This window comes from Tympanuchus pallidicinctus, unplaced genomic scaffold, assembly GCF_026119805.1.
Source record: "Tympanuchus pallidicinctus isolate F22 unplaced genomic scaffold, pur_lepc_1.0 scaffold6, whole genome shotgun sequence".
NCBI classification, from domain to species: Eukaryota; Metazoa; Chordata; class Aves; order Galliformes; family Phasianidae; genus Tympanuchus; species Tympanuchus pallidicinctus.
Genome location: NW_026294780.1, coordinates 14,673,971 through 14,695,625, shown reverse-complemented (window position 1 = coordinate 14,695,625; position 21,655 = coordinate 14,673,971). Strand labels below are relative to the sequence as shown.

The 21,655-nt window shown below is 38.4% G+C and overlaps 1 protein-coding gene across 2 annotated transcripts in view; it reads right to left on the bottom strand.

Annotated features, from left to right (window-relative positions):
• Window positions 1-21,655, bottom strand: part of MYO16 (myosin XVI) — a 345,270-nt gene that overhangs the window by 259,035 nt on the left and 64,580 nt on the right. The window contains exon 1 of one of the 2 annotated variants that reach the window (XM_052705803.1): window positions 12,872-13,277. The exons of the other annotated variant lie outside the window; for it this stretch is intronic. Coding sequence (XP_052561763.1) covers window positions 12,872-12,899 — 28 coding nt within the window. The 5' untranslated portion in view covers window positions 12,900-13,277. Of the gene's footprint in view, window positions 1-12,871; window positions 13,278-21,655 lie in introns of those variants that run through there. 2 annotated transcript variants of the gene reach the window in all.

Genomic DNA, 21,655 nt, shown 5'->3' with positions numbered 1-21,655 from the left:
TGAGTACTTAAATTATTACACAACACTTTCAGAGCTGGCCAGCTAAACATATTCCCAGTATTAATAAAGAGATATAACAAAAGCATACAGTGAACAGCAATAGTTTGATACTTACAAAACCAGATACAAGGATGGTGGAAATCAGCACAGCTTCATCAGCTTTAGAAAGCTGCATTAACTTACACCCCATGTTTGATAACAGAAATAAGATCAGGAACTACAGGAATGACCCTTCCAGAAATGCACTTTATTGTTATACATGATGGCTTCATTGAGTATTGTCAGCAGCTTGCAAATCACAGAGCTGCAGAATCGCTAAAGTTGGAAAAGACTCTTAACATCTTGAAGTCCACGTATTACCTAATCCTATCAAGCCCACCACTAAGCCACATCCCTAAATACTACATCCACTCACCTCTTAAATACCTCCAGGGATCACATACATCATGTAAATTCATTACATTAAAATGGAAAAATTAATTTATGCATAATTATGCAACTGAACTGAATTCCATGTGAAATCTGTGATACAAATGCAAAAGCCTAACTGAAGTTATGGTGCCTGGACTACAGATCAATGCATTTGATTACAAATGCCCTTTTCAAAAACCAAATGCTATTATGCATCATCTAGGGATCTTAGAGTTTCAAGAGACTAGATTAATTTAAATCCAAATCAAATTGCAATGTTAAGGTTGGTATCAAAATACTTGCTCTGAAAAATCCTTTGTTCAGTGCAGGGAAAATTACTCACCATTTGAACAGCTTCTTCGTTACGTTTATTAAGCTTTAAATGAAACACAGCCCTCTTAACCACTCAGCCCATTTCTAACAGCTGAAGCATTTCTATCAGGTCAGCTAAGCTGTGTTCACTGCAGCAATGGGCTGATTCCTTTTCTCTTTTCTTGGTTCCCCTTTTCATTCCCAAGAATTTAATCATAAGGAAGTGCATAAATATCAACTATTTCCCTTGTAACAAATCTAAAGAATTTTACTAACACCATATCTTTTGAGAATAAATTGCATGGCAGCAAAGGAGCTGGTCTGGTTCTCCCATTCTTGGCTCTATGGAGCCTCTCTTGGATGTAACTGCAAACTCAATTTTTTTAAATGACAAAACATCCAAAGCTTTCCTGTTTTTTGCTGAACACTGAACTGTCTTTGCAAAAGAACAATCCTCAGCATATTCAATCGAGCATCCTCCTGTAAAACCCCACTGCCACTCTTCAAGAGCCTTTCAATGTGACTGGACTGGTAAGCAGGAACTGAAATCAATTTCTAGTTTGATACCATGGAAAAGTTGCTTATCAGACACTATTAATCAACTCTGTAGGCTTTGTAATAGACTCTATCTATCAGCCATTCAGTGAAGTTACAGCAGCATTCTCTAAAAATTTATTATATTTAAATCAGGGAACCAACCAGTTTGGGATTTTGCCTTTGTAGTAATAGAGGAGAACCTGAATAATAAGGAACTAAAAATATACCAGAGGGCTCTGCAATGTCATTTGTCATTTACATCATGCAGTCTGTAACATATGGATATTGTATGTGCTAGGTAAATGTCATTAACTGCATGGCAGTCTATCTAGTAAACAGCCAAACTGCCTGCCCGTGCATTGTCCTTCAGCGTAATAAAACACCAGTTTCTGATGCACATGCTTAGATAGGGCTTTTTCCCAATTTTAGGAAGAAAACATCATTACTGTTTGGTTTTGCTTCTATAAGCACAAGGAACACACAAGTCCAAATGGTCTGAGAGAAAGCGTGGGCTGACAGCAGTAGTTCTTACTTGTGGATCATATCCACAAACTGCAGGAATGCAAACAAAATGAATAGGCACAATCTGCTCATCCTCTAACTGTTAGCTTTAATAAAGCCAATGCCTAATACATGAAGGAAGGACATGGAGCAACCTGTGCTTCTCCAGTAAAGTGGTATATATTGTCTCATGTACACATCGTGAAGGTTCACGGAAAACAAACAAAACATATCTAGACTGCACAGCATATTGCCCTGATTTTCCTGTGTGTATCATGCTTTGTTACTGTGAGGTAAGACAATTACCTTTTTTATGGCTTTTAAATTGCAGTGTCTAAATTGGTGGTTGGACTGCAGCATGTCAGAAAGGAATATTATAACAAAAGGTGCATGTGAATGTTCCAGTAAGTAGTAGGAGAATGTGAAGAAAGGCAATGGCATTGAGGCTATGAAGCCTGATGAAATAGATGGAAGACTGGATCTATGGCTGTATCATCCGAACTGCCTATTGGGAGTGGTTTCCAGATACTATTCAAAGCCTCTGTCACAGACAAGGAACTACTCAAATTTGAGCCAGAGAGCTAAATAACAGTCTTGTAGACAATCAAATTGAATGCCTTTCGCTTTTCTGCACAAAGCACAGATAGTTCCTTCAAAGCATTTTCCATAAATGCTGCCTAACTGCCTTATCTTTATTTCTGCTGACAGTAAGGTAAGTAGTGCAAAGGGCAATTCTGCATGGCAAAGTATTTCTCTTGAAAAAGAGAGAACTTCCTTGCCATAGAATCTAATATCCTTGCAACACACTCAAGACTACGTAGTATCTTCTGTGACAAGAGATTTAATGGTTATTAGGCTAACCCAGATACCAATATGGTAGAAAAGCAACATCATTAGTTCAGACCATAAGGAAATAGCTGTACCTCATTCTTAGGAAATGCAGTTCCAAACACTGCTCACACATTCGAATAAATTACATCACAATCTGCTTTACGAGACATTTTCTTCAAACTGCCTAACAGGTTTGGAAATTATGATATGAACAAAAACTAGAAGATTCATATAGGTAGTATAATCTGACATTTTTCTTTTGAAAAATCAAAGCAAAATACACCTGTATGATTCCAAAGGATAACTTTATAATTTTAATTCAAATAGTATGAGTCTCCATGAGACTTATATTCCAAGAGAGACTTAACTCAAGAGAGTTCAGAGTAAACTCAGAAAGCAATTAATCTAATTCAATGATTGCTCTGAGATTTTGTGGTGGTGGTGGTGGTGTTAATACACCTCTATGAAGGCTGTTCCAAAAGTAATGCCTCCTATTTTATTATGATGGCCCACTTGATGAATGTCAATGGAGACCAAAGAGTGGATGTGAGCACAGTGAGGTCATGGATGGTGCATTTCACCAATGGTGACAGTGAGTTACTTTTGCTATTGCAGATTTTCACAAGCGGGCCATGCAGGCTCTTCTCCATTGCTGATGAGAATGCACAGCTAATGGAGGTGACCATGTTGAAAAAGAGTTTTTTGAAGCTCAGAATTTGCTCTATCAAACAGTGCTATTGTGTTCTTTGTATCTGTTGTATATATTTATGGAAATAAATAGGAGGCATAAATTCCATGAAGTTATGTCACTCCTTATTTGGGATTTCCAAAACAAAGAAATATATACTTTGGGATTAACACAAATCACTTCATAAGGCTTGTCAGTCACAAAGCCTATGAGAAAATAACATCAGCATATTTGGTCATATTTTAATAATCTAAATTGCTCAAAGTCATACCACCACTAAGTAAAACTCAAGAAGCTCAAAATCAGAGGGCATAAGAAAAGAAAAATTATCTGGGCTTAAATGACAATTAAAAAAAAAGGAGGGCAGGCAGATAGAAAATCCTAAAAAAAAAAAATAATAAAATAAAAAATCTCTTAGTCTTTGGAGAGACCTAGCTGACTTTTATTTGGCTGCAATGCAAAACTTCTGACGTTGTAACTAAGCTGTGAAGATAAGAGTTATTTCCTTACAGTGCAGTAAATGGAAATGTAGCAACGCATTCATCTCTATTCCACTCTTGGGGTATGGGAAAGAGAGAAGGGAAGGATTTGCATTTGGGAACCGATGCTCTGGAATATTCTCTGTCATCACAGAAAATATAAAGAGCTTGCTACACAGAACAAGGACACTCAGATCACAAAGTGATGAATAACACTGTGGAGATTGTTGTTACTATTTGTAAATCTGGAACTCTGAAGGGTCAATTAACATGTAGGTGAGAGGAAGTGAAAAATTACAGCAGTTACACTTCAAAAGGTTTTATGCTACAGTTTTAACTGAAAGAACTAAGTTGAAAACATCTGAAAAAAAGAAACAGAAATCACAATTGTTTCAAATCCTAGGGTACTTATTTCACAGACACTCTCAAATAGATACCACTATTTAGGCTGCAGATGTGGCAGGGATAAAGAAGCATACAGCATGTGAGAATTACAGAAAACATAGGGAAGAAAAAAAAAAAAAAAAAAGACATAAACCAGAAGTTTGAAAAAGCCTGCAGCAAAGTTAGGCTTTTTTAAAAAATAAAGTACATGTGAATAGAGACAAAAAGGATATTCAGCATCATACATCACAAACAGTCAAAAGCTAAAAAGGAAACAGTAGTTGATAGACTCCAAGTGTATGGACTGGCAAGCACACAGGAAAGGAAACGTGTGCCAAATGAGCTGTGGCTCTACATACAATCTCGTCATTTACAGAGATTACTGCAAAGTAAAAGCAGATGGAAAACTAGTTTACAGTACAGAGGAGCTAACAAAAACTCTGCTTCAGAGCTAATATTCAAGCCCTTGGTCAGTGTACATCAAGGGACTGCCATCAGAGTTTTCAAACAGCAAAGGGATTGGAAACAGACCCTCCCTTCTGCAGAAAGGCAACTTATCTGGAATACTGTACTTAATTCTAGACAATCAAATTGGAGCAGTTCAAAAGAAACCACCACAAACGGTTCTAGGGCCTAAGGGACTGATTTATGAGGAAAGATGAAAAGAATTAAATATGCATAGCTTAGCTAAGCAGCGACTAAGGAGAGAAGTTAACAGAAAACTGAAGGGGGAAAGGGAAAAAGAAAGGTTATATAGCATAAAAAAGGAAGGGAATTTGCAACAATAGAAATAGTTTAATAAAGCGTAAATTTTGACATAGTACCAAGGTACAAATAGCACACATGGATGAGATTGCCACACAAGACTGGAAAATCCGTAGTTGGGCATACTGACCAGACAGCCATCCAACAGCACCAATAAAGGCATAGAAGTTTGGGGCACTTAGGGCAGCTCAGTTAGCTCTGGCATCTCTGGATGGCCCTGCATACTGCCATAAAGACAATCCTCCAACAAAGCAGAGAAGCAACCACTGCAACAATTTCTGGTATGCAGAATTATACAATGGCATTCAAAAGATGACTCTCCCTCGCACAGTAGGGACGGCTATTGGGCATGTCCTAGGTAGCCTTGGCTGTGGTTCCAATAGCAAGTGCTCCTGCTAGCCTCAGCTGGATCTTTATCCGTGAGTGAAAATGAAAGCAGGTGGAGCAGGCATCCCAATAACAGAGTTTCTCCTAGTATTAAGGCTACCTTCCATATATACCACCTAGCATTATAGTCAAATGCTACAGCATGGTCATATGAAGGCACATAAAATAAGTAAAGAAATGCTAAGAATTCCTTTATCAAACTTGACTGTGAACATGCAATATCAGTATCACTTTCAGGCTAAGTTAAAGCCTATTTGTCTTCTGAAAAACAGGGGTCAAAAACCGATCAGTTTCATAAGAGAAACCAAAAGAAGACAGTGTCAATGTACTACAGTAAACTTGAGGTTTCTTCACTTACAAAAAAAGAAAAAAAAAAAAAAACCAAATATACAAAGCTTCAAAGCTATTCAAAAATTCAAGATAGAAATCACATTATTATTGCAGCTCCAACATTATTACAAGACAGAAAAAATGTCTCTCAAAAACACAGTGCATCTATATATTTGTTAGTCATCAGGAGGAAGTATACCATTTAGATTGCTTTGAGTTTCATTTTCATAAACATTTATAAGATTTATACATACCACTACCATAACTAACATTAGTAACACAACTCATTAAATAAAATGACTGTAAGCAAAGTAAATCACCCAAAGAGCGAGGCATACACTTCATCTGCAATCTTAATATATGTTTTCTCCTCTTTCACATAAGAGTACCGGGCAAGGTACAAGGTTACTCTTACCACATGCTTCCAAAGCACCTCCTGCAGTAACCTACCTACAGACAACAATACAATCCCCTCCACAAAGACTGAACAAAAACGGGAAAAAAATCTGCATGCCTGCCTCCATTCTTCCTTATCCTCAGCTTAGATGCAACATTTACAAAACTTCTATAGGAAAAGCCTTTGTATAGGTTTGATTTCTCATGTAGGAACCAAATCCATTGATTAGCTTTCAAGAATGACCTTAATAGACTGTTCCACTTTCAATAGAACTTTTTACAAGGTTTCATATATATTTCATATGCCATGCTTCGTAACAGGATTTGCGTCAAATTTCCCACAGCAGGATTCCATCAGACTGGGGTGTTATGGCCTAGATCTATCATCTGTCTACACTCCCAGAATACGACTTCAATTTCTTCTGAAAAGTCTCACTGCATAGTCACTCACATAAATTCAGGATGAGATGTCAGATCCCAACTTTTCCTTCTTCCCAAGAATAATATTTTCTGCTTTACAGTCAACTGAGAAGTACAGGTAAGCACACTACCAAGTTGAAACCTGACAGGAACGTCTGGATTTTACCTGGACAAAAACATCCTAATAAATTACACGCTCATGTGCCATGCCCTCTTGTCCATACACCTTGCCAACTCCCTTCTTAGAGGGTAAAAACAGATTAAAATGGACTACGTGCCAGCTCTCTGCAACACTTTACAAATGTGGAAACTTGTCACAGACAGCTTACTTCAGCAAACAAGAATGACACTGGAGTATTATTTGTGTTTTTCCTGATTACAACAGACTGACCCATGTCATCTGTTATCGGAGAGTGAGTCCAGCAATCAAAACACTAGAATTCGAAGACCTTTTTTATCAGGTATGCTGCTGTTTCCAGTGAAGGCAGTTGCTTCAAATTAAACAAACGGAAAATACACTTTCTAAGATACTATATTTAGTATTAATTGTATCCTAATCTACTAATGTTGGTGATATGCTCCTCCATGATATATCATAAAATTTGCATTAGGACAACTCCAAACCAAAACTCCCATTGACTTAATTGATTTTAATTAGTTTAAGAACAAATTAGTTACATTAACTTAGAGTTTTATTTGCTTTATGTTTGTATGGTGGAAATGCTTGCATTTATTTTATTATCTATACTCTCTGTTAGGTTTAACAATTTACAAACTGTGCAAAATATACCACAGTACAGTCTACTAGTTTGTCTGAAATGAGAAAGAAAAGGTACTATGATGATTTGGAGCAAGAATTTACTTCAGGAATGAAAATAAGTTCCTGAGCCCTCAGAGTTCTCACAAATTTTGTAAGGAAAAGTGGAGATACTGCTACAACTTCACGTGTGGAAATAGACATTTGGTCATTTTTTGCTCACCTTTATTCTTGCAGTAATCATCTCAAAATTGTAGCATTAGAATTCTGAGTTTTCATGCACGCTGTGCAATATGGTGAGAAAATATGATACTTTGACCTTTGCAATCTTCTTTCATCTTCTTTTCAGGATGGTTATTTATCCTCTCGGTCTGCAGAACCACTACATTATAGGAACATAAGCAGCCCAGGTACCAAAAATGTAGGAGATTTCCTTGCAATTTCCTTACAAGTTCACAATAAAATTTTTTACAGAAAATGCTGATGCTTCTCCCTCTTGGCAGATTTTTTATAGTGGGAAACTAAATGTTCAGGTAGAAATTATTTTGGGGATGACTGTAATATTCTTGAAGAATATTATAAATAGAACCTATTCTTAGTTTTGTATAATATTGGCCTAATGTAGCTTTCAATTGTTCAAGTTAAAATTGCTTCTCTGTTACTTCAAAAAAACAATTTATATTCAATCTTCTATTTAAAATCCCCAAATGAGTTGCTACCATTAGGAACATTTTATCCTGTTGGAAGTATACTTGACAAATTATTAAATCACCAGTATTACAAAAGCACAAAGATAATTGGGCTACTGATCAGCCCAAAGTACATTTTTCTAAATATTACTTCCCATGTCTCTATACAGATATTAAAGGTACTTTTTACTTCTTTCACATCATCCAGATTTCTAAGTTTTTCATATTTAGGTATAAAATTAACTCAAATTAAAAAAATAAAGTTGAAGTTTGGTCAGCATCACATGAATTCAGGATCTCAAGGGCATAAATAAATAAGTACTGCAAGACCTTATCTCCTTGCAATCTATGGTCAGGCACACACAACAGATCCTCTCTTTCCCAGGGGACCTGGAATGACCCTCATCTCTTTCTTCCAATTTCATTTTAAGCAGTTGTCCTAGACATCTCATTTCAATAATAAGCTTAATCTTAAGCCTATAAGCTTAACCATAAGCATATACAAGAAAAATAAATGTTTCCCTGCAGCCACATGTTACTAAGCTGATACCACCATGAAACGCCATCTTCAGCTAAAGAGAGGGCTGTTGAATAAGGGCCAGTATAGACATCTTGCTTCTATAAGCACATCTTCCTCTTACCATCATAAATTCTACTTCTTTTTATCTTGAGCTTCTTATTGGCATTAGATTCTGCATATAACCAGAGGGCATGAGAATTCCCTGGGACATCATAAAATGCACTACAAAAGTGAATATCATGTCCAACTTAACCCTGGAACAAAAGGGATGGAAAGAAGAAAATACTTTGAAGACTTCAGCAGTTTTCTCACTTCAGCAAAGGCATAGTGTGATAGAGCACCCATGTGTCACCTTTACTTCGGTCACCACACATTCTGAACGCACTGCCACAAGGGCAAGAGTTTTCTTTCTCTTTTAGGGGACTCCCAGTTCTTCTTTTCAGGCTCCCTTTCTTAATCAGTCTAAGCTATGGAACTTCACCACACTAAACAAAGATGGAATCTCCACAGAAGGCCTCAATGTAAGAAAGCTGACACGAATGTATCACGTGTTTCTCTCCCTGCACTGCCTCTTCATCCATGGGAGAATCAAGTTCTAGTCCCCATTCTCTGTAAACTAAAACTAATGTATCACATAACATCTTCCCTGACCCTTTTCCAAGACGCATACGGTTCAGGCAGATCTATTGCTGTGGCACAAGACTGGAGCCATAGAAGACTTTGAGTGAAGTGAGAAGGGCTGAATTACTTAGCAAAAGAACCCAGACTGAATTCAAAGTGCTAAGCAAGAACTTGGGATGAAACACCTCTTTCCTAGAAAATACCATGGAGTGTGCTAATTCAGCCTATCTACAACCCTGGTGAAAAGGAAACTGACAAAGCCATGCTTAAAATGCTCATCCCACTGTGCTGAGTTCTACCAGTTAATAACTTTACTGAAACAGAAAATATATTGAAATGGCTAGCTATGAAAAAGTGGGGGTGAAATTAAATAAAATGGAAATCATAAGAACAATTCAAAGAATTTACTCTTTTATTCATAAATACCATGATAATTTTATTACCGAACATTCTGTGAATTAGTATGAAAAATATTCAAGATGACATCCCTATTACTGCTAGCTTTGGCCTTTCAAGACAAAGTACATGATTAAGGTCTCTGGCACTGCAGACAAAAGTCAAGACTATTTTATTTTTTTTATGTAAGAAAAAAAATGACTCTACTATATGGATTTTTTAAATACTACATTAGGTAGCAGTGAAAAGAAGGAATAAATCAGTATGGGTTATCCTTCGAAGATAGAACAATATTTAAAGGCCAAATCTTCCACAGCATCTTCTACTCAGCAATTTTCTCCACAGACATATCCTTGACCATATATTCAAGTGCTGGGGTTAATACGGATTGGATGTTGAGGAGATTTGTAAGACTCGCCTTTTATCTTGTATCATGTTCTGAACTAAATTCAACAATAAGCATCCAGTTAATAACTCCAGCCTTGAACTCTAAGTACTGTACTTTAACAGAACACAATTTAATTTTTTGTAATGCCTACAAAGGAGGTAAAAGGAATCTCAAAACCAATAGAAGTAGATTCTGATGCTCAGGTTTGATCACATTTACAGTGGGAATCAGACTCTTGAACAATTAATTCAAGCCTCCTGACAAAAGCAGTGTTTTCCTTATTGCCTTTGGAGATCCCTTAGAAAAAATCCAGAGCCTAGGAGCCATAACATATAAATGATGACGTTAATGTCATAGCCAGATATACTGGGGAGAGAAGTTAGGAGGAAGGTGCCATCTAATTTGCAAACTAACATTCATCTGCACAGTCTGTCACACAAATCACTGAGATAAAATGGTACCCTGCAACTGGCAGATACCATGTGGTACTCTCCTACGTACCACTGAGCTCTAAGCTAATTGCCAAGGAGACTGGCAAGAATGCCAGCTCCCAGTGTTGATGATTCTAGGCCCCAAAGAGATATGGACACCAGCAGTGACAACACGAGCTGCTTGACCAGACAGGCGCACACTGCTCGCATCTGAAATGCTGCTTGTGCTGCTTGAAGATGCCACAACGGCATACGTTGCTGGTGTGACCACATGCCTTGCCAAAGTGGGCAGGAGGGCGGACTGCCCAGGTTGCTTACAACCTGGGAGTTGCTATGACAAGATGGTGACAGTACATCTCATTTCCACAGCATCCCAGTGAGAGCAGTGCAATGAAGAAAATACAAAACTGAACTTCGGCACTAGAAGAATACGTATAGACCTTCTCAGTTCAGATCTCCACACTCCTGTCCACAGAGATCAAAACACAATGTGCAGACACACACAAAAGCCAGGCAGATACCACTACAGTTCATAAAATACCAGCTTTCTAGCTTTTAGAATATCCTCCCTCCCTAAAACAGACCTAGAGACAGTAGTCTCTGCAAACACGTGTCCTCTGTTCAACGTCTTTTCCTCTGACACAGAAATCACCAGTGAAATGGACTAAACACAAAATTGGGGGTGTGAAGACTCATTCAATGACCCACAAGGTTCAGGTGCCCTCAGCAGATCTCAGAGCGTCACTGGTGCTACCACCAAAGGTCAGCCCTGACACATATTTGGCACTCCATTGAACACAAGCATCAGTGGGAGTTACTAGCATGTGAAGTCAAATGGGAAGGCTTGAAGAGGAACACTAATGCGGGTTTCTCCTTCTCTAATTACAAGTGGTGGTGGAAGCAAATTGGCTAATTCTGTACAGAGAAGCACAGGCAGTAAAAAGTCCTCCTGCTAGCCCCTCTTCTAAAGCATGCTATTTGGAAGGAGAAATACTGCATGATGAAATATATTGATTTAGAGAGAAACCTCTCACTACAAAATCTTGAAGTGGAAATAAACAATATTGTGAAGACTGAGTTGTACAATCACCTTTCCCTCAGCTGTACATAAGTCTTTCATCCCTGCCCTCTAACCAATGCAGAGAACATTGCAAGTAATCATCACTGGCTTTTTTTTTTTTTTAAATGAAAAACTCACAATGATTCTCATCTCTTTCCCTTCAAGAACCTGTGGTATCATTATAGAGTTACACACACATAACATGCCATTGAACACACATGCCCACATGCAGTCACTACACTCTCACTATAAGAAAGCAACACCAAAGAGACAGAATAATACTTTTCTGACATCTTCAAGACATTATGCTGCAAATTCCCCATTTGCATTTCTCAAGTCTCATGACAGGCTCAAAGACTTATTCTTAGAATGTGCCTTTAGAACTAGGCTGTAAAACCAATCTGGCTTCTCAGCATGAACAGGGAATTTGGGCTTGGAACTCCCATCAGTACTCCCTGCACACGTTGCACTGAAACCAGACAGGAGGAAACCCTTGTAATTCATTTCCCCTTGAATTCCAAAAATATTTTCAGGGCACCTTGATTTCATAAGAAAACATCAAAGAGACTCATTATTGGCTTCTTAACTGTAATACAGTATTTTAAAAACAGTTTCAGAAATGACCTTGGTACATTTACATCATCAAAGACCACATTGTGGGGGAAAAAAAAGCTTTTACAGCAATCTGCCATTTGTTAGCTTAAAAAAAATGTGACAAACCCAAGAGGTCTGAAGTTTTCCAAGTCTTGCAGTAAAAAATACTCGCAGATAATGAACTCCTTCTGGCAGTCAAAAACATATCTAAATGTTTTTAGATAAAAGTCTAAAAGTCTTTTTAGATAAGTCATTATTACAATGTTCAAATGGCAACTTCCATTCAAGGACTGGATCAAAACCAAAAAGCTAGAAAAAGATCCAGCTTAGCAGGACAAGCACAGTCTTGACAAGCAGATTAAGAAGAAAAAAAAAAAGAAAAAAAAAAGAAAAAAGCTGCTAGGAATTTGCTCTGCATTGAATCAATACATTTAGCACACATTCCAGCTTCACGCTTTAAGGAGATAGCTTGCATGATTCAAGGTTAAAAGTTCATTTTTATTTTAAAGTCTGTTCCACCAAATAGGTAAATATTCAATAAGAGGGATAATAAAAGGATTGATATACAAGAGAAGAAGAGATTAATTACAAAGCTATCCTCATTTGTATCACCCTTGCAAAGTGTAAGAGCATCTTTACAGGCATCTTTAACATTACAGCTATGTATGACAGGCTTCTTCCTTTTCGCTATTATTTCCGTCAGTAATTAATTTTAAAAAGTTTAAAGAGCTAATCAGCATGAAGTTCAGAACGAGAGCTGCATCACACACAATGAAGTTGCCCCTCTGAACCGAGGAGAAAAAGCACCACTGCTCTGCCCTCATATTCACATGCAAAGTAACAGCTCCCCTTCCCGACTACCACGTTGACATCATGCAGCATCTGCCTCCGACTTTTTGCATACGCATTGAAAAGACACACCTCGCAAAATAAAAAGGCAGCTTTATAATCAAAACAACCATTTTGTTACTTACAGCATTTGATAAAATGGTAATGAGACATTCTTTCATCTCAGGCTGCAGTCTCACTACAGGCTTCAGCATCCACTTCTGCTACAACTGTCGTGCCCGGAAAATGCATTATTTAGAGCCCTTCCCTCCTCAGGTATCCAGTATACCTCAGAATACATTATTCAGCGCAGGTTCTGTTCCAGGATCCCGCAGAGGCTCCCGGGCCATCCTCAGCCGGCTGCCGGAGTTCCGACAGACCTGTGTGTGCCTTGAACCACGACCGCTGCACGTGCTATTGTAGAGCGGTTGACTGACACCGCTCCCAATCCCACATGCCCAGGAATAGCAAGATTTAATTGGCGTGCACTTGCAGCCACATTCTCCCAGCGCTGAGGTGTGCTGCTGCACTGCGGCTCTCGCAGTCCTGCCCGTTAATGGCTTTTCGATAGCTTTCAAACGGCAGCAAACTAAGCTTGATGAGCAGGCTTGAATGAAAACGCAGAACAAGGGGTCTTAAATTTTTACTCCTGCATGTCAGTCGTCTGCCAAATGTGAGCAGATTCCTAACTGGTACTAAAACGGGACTATTTTTAGTTGCCACCAGTTGCTGTGTGAATAGGAAATCGATACAGGTTACCAAAAATAACCACCTTTTAGCATCACATATCATTTTGTCAGTTTGTTGTAAGGTAAAAATCAGGACAGAGCTCACAGCCATGTTCAGATTCTCTTTGGTTGGTGCATGGGTTCGTCTAAACTGGTCAGAGAAATGTGCTTGGGTGTATATTCCCTGATACGCTCATTTTATCACTGCTTTGTATTACACTGCATCTTTTTCTCATATTGAATATTTTATGTCCGAAGAAAGAAACTGCAGGCTCTGCATGGTTCATATGATGAATGTGTATGTTATCTAATCTTATCTGATCTAATCTGTAATCACTAATTGTAAGAAAAACGCCTAAGATGTGTCACGTTTAAATATGAAATAGGCTCTGCTAAGAACAAGTCCACAAAATTATCTATCAGACCTCAGCATACCAAGTCAACGCATTCTGACGCATTACCCTGCTACAGATTAAGGGCACACAAAGGCAGACCTGCATTGTGTTCAAAACACCCGAGCTGCAGCACCCCCCAAGTACAATCCCTGCATTACTTCCCAAGAGCAGTCACCTCACAATTTGCTTATTACTTCTTCAAGAAGCCCACAGTAGAACTACAGCAAAACATTTTTCTTTTAATCAAATCATAATTTTAAGAAAATGGTGCTCCGAGAGAATCTAACTTTGATTACTGTGAGTCATGCCTACCACAATCACCATTGCACTGAGTGAAAGCTCTAATAAAGGGAAACTGATAACCCAACTATATTTACATCTTTTATTCATCCGAAAGGTTCTTACCTACTGTTTTGTACATGTAGCATTTTTAACAGCTATGAAGTTTTGAAGGGACTACAAAGGTTCTACCTCATTAGTCAGGATTACTAATTCAGATTCTATTAAGTATTCTGCAGGGACCCCAGAAGAACGGAAAGATGCATATTCACGAGCTTCCAGTGATCCATCAGCAAAACCCTCAGGTGAAATCTCTTTGCTTCTAACAGCCACATATTTCAAATTTACTTTTAGGTATAATATGCACAACAATAGTTCAGTGGAACTATTTCAGAGAACTATTTCAATAGTTCAGTAGAACCTAATTATTTAGGGCTAGATATTTTTTTTCCTGAAACCATTGTTTTTTCAAAAATAAAAACAGAAATAACCTGAGGAAGTAGGGATACAGTACATAAATCACGATCCAGTAATTACATTACCACAGAAACTTTTTTTTGTAGAACTCAGCGCTCAGAAGTAATTACATTTATCCCATCTTTCTTTCACACCTATATAACAGTAGGCCAGTTTGGGCCATATGGCTCATAAAATAAACATACCTATTGTTTTAAGAGGCAATGTTAGTCATAGTTCATGAGCAAGCTTCACATCACCTGACAAAAAGCCCTTTGAGCAATACTTTTTGGCAGAAGCACAGCTGTCAGGTTCATCTCTGGAGGCACTGTCAGACAGACAGACAGACAGTCATGTCCAGTAGCATGACGGGAGCAGGAAAGCTCAGGGTAAGCACTAGTGAATGAGACAAAGTGGTTTTCTGTAGACAAAGCGAAGAGGAAGAAGAAATACTTCTGATGCTGGAGTGAAGCTGACAAGGCAAAAAGAAAAAGAAAAAAAAAGTATTGAATCTGCCTAATTTCACACTGTAATATATATGTGTAATGCGCACTTGCAGCAGGGAAGGCTAACCATATCTTCAGTTACATCAAGAGAAGTGTGACCAGCAGGGTGAGGAAAGTGATTCTGCCCCTCTGCTCTGCTCTTGTGAGACTCCACCTGGAGTACTGTACTGTGTCCAGTTCTGGTGCCCCCAACACAAGAAAGACACGGAGCTGTTGGAGCAGGTCCAGTGGAGGGCCACAAAGATTATCGGAGGGCTGGAGCATCTCCTCTATGAGGACAGGCTGAGAGAGCTGGGGCTCTTCAGCCTGGAGAAGATAAGGTTCCAGGGGTGGATCTTACAGCAGTCTCTCTGTACCTGAAGCAGCCTACAGGAGATCTAGGAAGGGACTTTTTATAAGGGAATGTAGCAGTAGAATGAGGGGGAAAGGATTTTAAACTGCAAGAGGGTAGATTTAGTCTAGATACCAGGGATAAATTCTTACTGTGAGGGTGACGAGTCACTGGAACAGGTTGCCCTGAAAGGTTGTGGATGCCCCCTCCCCTGGAAGCATCCAAGGCCAGGCTGGATGGGGCTTTGAGCAACCTAATCTAGTGGGAGGTGTCCCTGCCTAGAGCAGGGGTTCAGAACTAGGTGATCTTAAATGTCCCTTCCAATCCAAACCATTCTATATTTATCAATGGAATCACCATAGCAACAATTTAGGATGGTGAAATGTAGTAGTATTTATATAGTAGCATTTCTGTGACAGGTTAGACTGCGTGCTCCATCCCATAAGAAACAGGAGAGAAGCATGGTCACATATGGAGAGGATCAAGGTACAGGACAGGTTCTTCAGCATCGTCACAATGTTGACTTCACATCTGAATCAAACTGTTCATATTTGCATCAGAATAATTGGGAACACAGCCCTGCTGCTGCTCCTAGAATGTCTTAGGGGTACAAGGGGTTGCTTGACACAAGGAGCTGCAGTGCTACACCATAGCTGGGGACTGCATCTTGTCACTGCATATTCAGAAAGAACAGATCCATTGGGCATGCCCTACCCACCTGCAAAGGGGCACTGGGGCCACTCCTCCATGAGCCCTTGCGCCAAAAATACAAGGTCAGCTGCTCAAGTGTGAATGACAACCTGCAGGTGAATGGAAGGCAGGTGTTGATTTTATCTCATTCCCAAAATGTGACACTTGGCATCCAGCTACCTCAAAAGACCTTTCATTTTCAAACTTCATGTGCTTGGCTGAGTTAAATTGCTCGTTTTAACACAAAAAGAAATAAATAATATAAAAACAATGTTTTACTAGATCACTACATGGCTAGTTATCATCAGTGGGCTTTGCAAAATACATAACATTTTAAATGGCAAAAAAAACAACATTGTATATTGCTGTGAGCAGGAAGCCCTGGCACAAGCTGAACAACAGAATTAAAGCAACACAAAAATGTGGAAGGAGCACAGATCCCAAAGAAATGGTAGAGCAGAAAGCACTTAGGCAGAGTAAAGAGAATAAAATGGAGAACTAGAAGGAATGAAACAAAGATGTACATACAAGTGCAGATGTGATGCACCTTGAAAAGTGGCAGCTAAACGACATAAACAGAAGCTAGCATAGGAATAATAAAATATGTACCTTCCAGCTAGGCTGGAAAGCTGAGAAAGAACAGAGAAAGAAGAAATTGTAGCACTCATATTGGCGGATGTCCATTTGTAAATGAAGATTTCAGGCGTGAGAACAAAAAAGTTAAGATTTAAGGTTTGAGATGAATCCGAAGGAGGATTTTTATTTTGTTGTTGTTGCTACAAAGCAATTTGTGCCATTTTACAAATTGCTTGATTTTACAAAGCAAATTATACCATTTTTCTTAATTCAAAAGAAGGATAGTAATTGCATTAGACATTTTCCCCTGACTGAAGTTCAGGAATCATGTAGAAAAGTAAAAAAAAAAAAAAAGAAAAAAAGAAAAAAAAAAAGGCAAAAAAGACAGTTAAAATCTAACCACCAAAGATATGCAAGCATTTCATTTGTAGAAACTGTGTTGTAAAAGTGCTTTCTCTGTTCACTAGGTAACACAAACACTGGATTGAAAATGTATACACAGTATAGAGAGAGGCACAAGTGTTCTTAAACTAGGGGACAAAGACTGAGCTGGTAACACACCTGATGTTCAGATACTGAATATTGATGTAATTGATTTTGTCCACCTTACCCAAAATAGTGATAAAAGAGAATCAAGGTCAAAAGACAAAGTACATTTAGCCCTTCCAGAAAAATTCCTTGCCACCTCTCTCTACAGAAAGCAAGCAGCCAATTTTATGCTATGTGCAAGTCAGCATTCATTGAAATAACAGTTTTTTAATTAGAATTTAAAAATAGCACAGCAATCACTAGGAAAGCTGCTTGTCTTAAGATAAACACACTTTACGGATTGTCAGCTCAAGAGTATACACTGCTTCTCTAACTCAAATTCCAAGGCTCAAGGCTTGTCTTAGAGAAAGCACCTATGTTTTGTAGAATAACCCAGGAAACATAAAAACTGCTTAGAATAAGGTATTACTGCTGAGATCTGGCATAATATATGGTTTCACATCATGTAAATATTTGGTTATTCTTAATGCCTCCTGACATCACAAACAACTGAACATCTAATTATTTTTTTTAGCATCTCAGTACTTTATACTTTCAATATAGCTGCAAAATATGATAGGAAAACATAGGACTATCTAAAGGCAATTTGAATAATGAGAAAAACACCAAAACTGTTGGGTTTAAAAACATGACAGATGCTCCCTGTTTATGCCATTTTCATTCAATGAAACAAAGCTTGCAATATCCTTTCATATGTTACAATTTCAATCTGTTCCTAATGGGTTTTAGACTGCAATGCTGTAACGGATAAAAAAAAAGAAAAAAGAAAAAAAGAATACAATTAACATTGCTTATATATTTTGACAGATCACATTGCTTTAGCAAACAGTCCTTGACCATGCCATCCAGTTGCCAACAACATACCCTTCAGATAACATCTGGTAGTTGTATGTTTATCAGGAAGCAAGAGATGAGCCATAACAGATGTAGATACTTAGCAAGAAGCACACTATACAGTACTTTTCTCCACGTGCATCTCAGCGGAACAAAACAAAGCAGTGCTTCCATATAAACTTCTGAGTGAATTGGCCCACAACATGTATGTGAGGTTTGCTCCATAGATAGCATCAAGAAACCACATCTAATCAGGCAGAGTATGGATGACACCTAGATAACCAGACATTTTCTTTTCTTTTCTTCCAATCTTTGCACACTTTCTTCCATTTCACTTTTTTTTTTTTTTTTTTTTTTGAGTATGGGCTCTTCCTTCTTTTCTTCCACTACTCGATCAAATCCTTACTAAAGAAGAAAAGTGAGAAATCGTATTTGCTTTCACACCCAACATAAACATCTTTAGGCTGCGTTTAGATCACTCTAGAAGTTCCTTAATCAAACAACACGATTCTAATTTAGGAAACGTTATCTACAATAGCAAAAAGAGCTAAAGAAGGAAGTGACAGGATGAGGCTCTGATGGCACCATATCAATGGGGTGGACATTTGTTATCTTGGGGAAAACTTGGGGAAAACTGCTGTGTGTTCTGAAAAAACAGAAGTATTGCTGTTGAAAATACGGAAAAGGCTGGTGACATAACAGAATACAATACTAGCCAATGAGGATTCTATCCTCAGATTTGATATGTTTCATTTTCACACAACAAAGATTTCTTGCTCTTAATTCAGGATTCTCAGATTTATTAGCAAGTCTAACGTTGAATTAAAATAAAAGGAAATAAAGATCACATGCCATATCTCTAAGGGTACCTTCACAATAAAAAGAAAGAAGAAATTGTGTTGAAACAAAATAAAAATCCAATTTCCTAAGTGACTACTTAAATCATTCTTATGGACTAACTGTAATTAATAAAATAGCCAGTGCTGTTACTAAACAGGTGATAAGCAGGTTTTTACAAGTATTTCTGAAACAGTCAAATAAAGTAATTGAAATGTCAACACAGAAATCACAAAAGAAAGAAAAAAAAAAAATGGGAGAATGCTGTTAAATATTAGACATTTCTTTTTTTTAAAGTAAGCTATATTCAACAGTCCAAAATACACTGAGTAAAATACATTTTATATGGCAAACCACATGCAACTGTTATAGAACAAGAAAATAATAACTCTTAGCTGAATCACAAGATACTGAGTTTTGTAGATATAAGATGAATATTGGACAGCTATCATTGTACTGAAAATGACAAAAAATACAGAATTTTTAAATTATATAATCTTAAAATCAAAGACTAAAATTAGGCACAAAGCCACTAAAGAACTATTTTCTGAACTCTCCATTTTCCTGCTTCGCAACTCATGCCACATACAAAACCAAAACCTCTTCTTTTTCAAAGCCTGTGTGTTCTCCATTCTTCACGTTATTCAGCTCAATGTTAATGCGTACTTGGTTCCCAGTTTTTTCTTATGAATGAAGCACAGAGGAGAAATAGAGATGGAAAGGGTACAAAGAGTGGAAAAAGAAATCTCACTTTTAATAACACTGTTGCCCATTGTTGCCAGATCCTTCAAAGCGTGCGTGACTACAGGCAGCTGGGACAAGCGCTGATCCTGTATCTTCCGCAGTCTCTGATGGCCATGCTTATTTATTTCCTATTTTTCCTTGTCTACACTGACACTTTGGGAAATTTATCATTCTGACCCAAGAGACCAGTCAAGAGCCTGAGCTCATGAGAATGATAAACCAAACACGTGACATAGGATATCATGATACAGCTTGAAGACGATATAAACAAGCAGATAAACTTAGTGAATAAGATGGAGATGCGAATTTACTTCAGATAGCATTAACATAATAAGGTTAACTTATCACATCAAACTGAGTAGAAAATAAAGTAGGAGACGACAAGAATTTGACAGCTAAGAGTAGATGTAGAGAAAGAATGAGAGGGGTAAGCTATTTAATAGAAGCTATTTAATAGAAGAAAGAAGACCACCAAATACACCAACTTCTAGAGATGCCAAGCAATACAGAGGAAACTGTAAACAAACTAACTGTAACATAATCATCTAAGGTTAAAATCCAAGAAGTCAGTAAGGTTACAAATCAAGACATTCTGAACAGTGGTGGAAAAAAAACATATCCCAGTACAAGAAAGTTCCCCACTTTTACCATGTGGCCAATGGATCAATCGTAATTGAGATGCCAGAAAGAAAAGAAAAAGAGAGGATGACTCAAATGTAGACCAAGAACAATGCTGAGAACGTGGAAAATTGGTGTAGCCTACAAATACAAGTTGCCTTGATAATCACTTCAGCAAAACAGACATAAGTAAGATATTCAGACCAAACATCTGCATTTTGAACAGTGGGGTGGACTGAGAACTGTCTGACTGGCAGAACTCGGATGGTTGTGATCAGCAGCTCAGAGTCTACTTGGAGACCTGTAGCTAGCAGCATTCCCCAGGGCTCGTCAGTACTGGGACTAATCTGGTCTTGTTTAACATCTTCATCAGCGAGTTGTTTGAAGAGATAAGAGTGCACTCTCAGGAAGTCCGTTGATGATATGAAGCTGGGACGAGCAGCTGATTCACTAGAAACCTACGCTGCCATACAGCAAGACCTGGACAGGATGCAGAGCTGGGCAGAGAGGAACATTATGAAGTTCAACAAGGGCAAATGTGGAGTCCTGCATCTCAGGAGAAATAACATGCATCAGTACATACTGGGGGCTGACCTGCTGGAAAGATGTTCTCTGGAGAACAACCTGAATGTCCTGGTGGGCAACAGGGTGACCATCAGCCAGCAGTGTGCCCTGGTTGCCAAGAAGGCCAATGGTATCCTCGGGTGCATTTAAAAAAGTGTGTCCAGCAGGTCAAGGGAGGTGATCTTCCTCGTCTACTCTGCCCTACTCTGCTCTACACATCTGGAGCACTGTGTCCAGTTCTGGGCTCCTCATTTCAAGAGAACTCTCAGAGAGAGTACAGAGGTGAGCTACAAAGATGATTAGGGGCCTGGAGCATCTCCTTTATGAGGATAGGTTGAGAGTCCTGGGGCCATTTAGCCTGGGGAAGAGAAAACAGATGAGATTATATCAACACTTATAGAAGATCAGGTGTCAAGAGATTGGGCCGGACTCTTTTCGGTCATACCCAGCAACAGTGCAAGGGGCAAGGGGCACAAACTGAAATACAGTAAGTTTCACCTAAATATGAGGAAAATCTTCTTTACTTTGACAGTGACGGCACTGGAAGAAGCTAGGCTAGAGAGGCTCTGACATCTCCTTCTCCAGAGATACTCAAAAACTTCCTGGATGCTTACCTGTGCAACCTACTGTAGGAAATCTGCTTTAGCAGGGGGGTTGTACTAGATGATCTCCAGTTTTCCCTTTCCAACCCCTATGATTTTGTGAAGTGGGGGGGAAAAAAAAATAAAAGCAGCTGATTTACAAAAGAACAAAGAGTAAGCTTTGAACAGTTACTGCACATACTACTAGAGCAGCAGTAAAAATGAGCACAATATCTCAATTT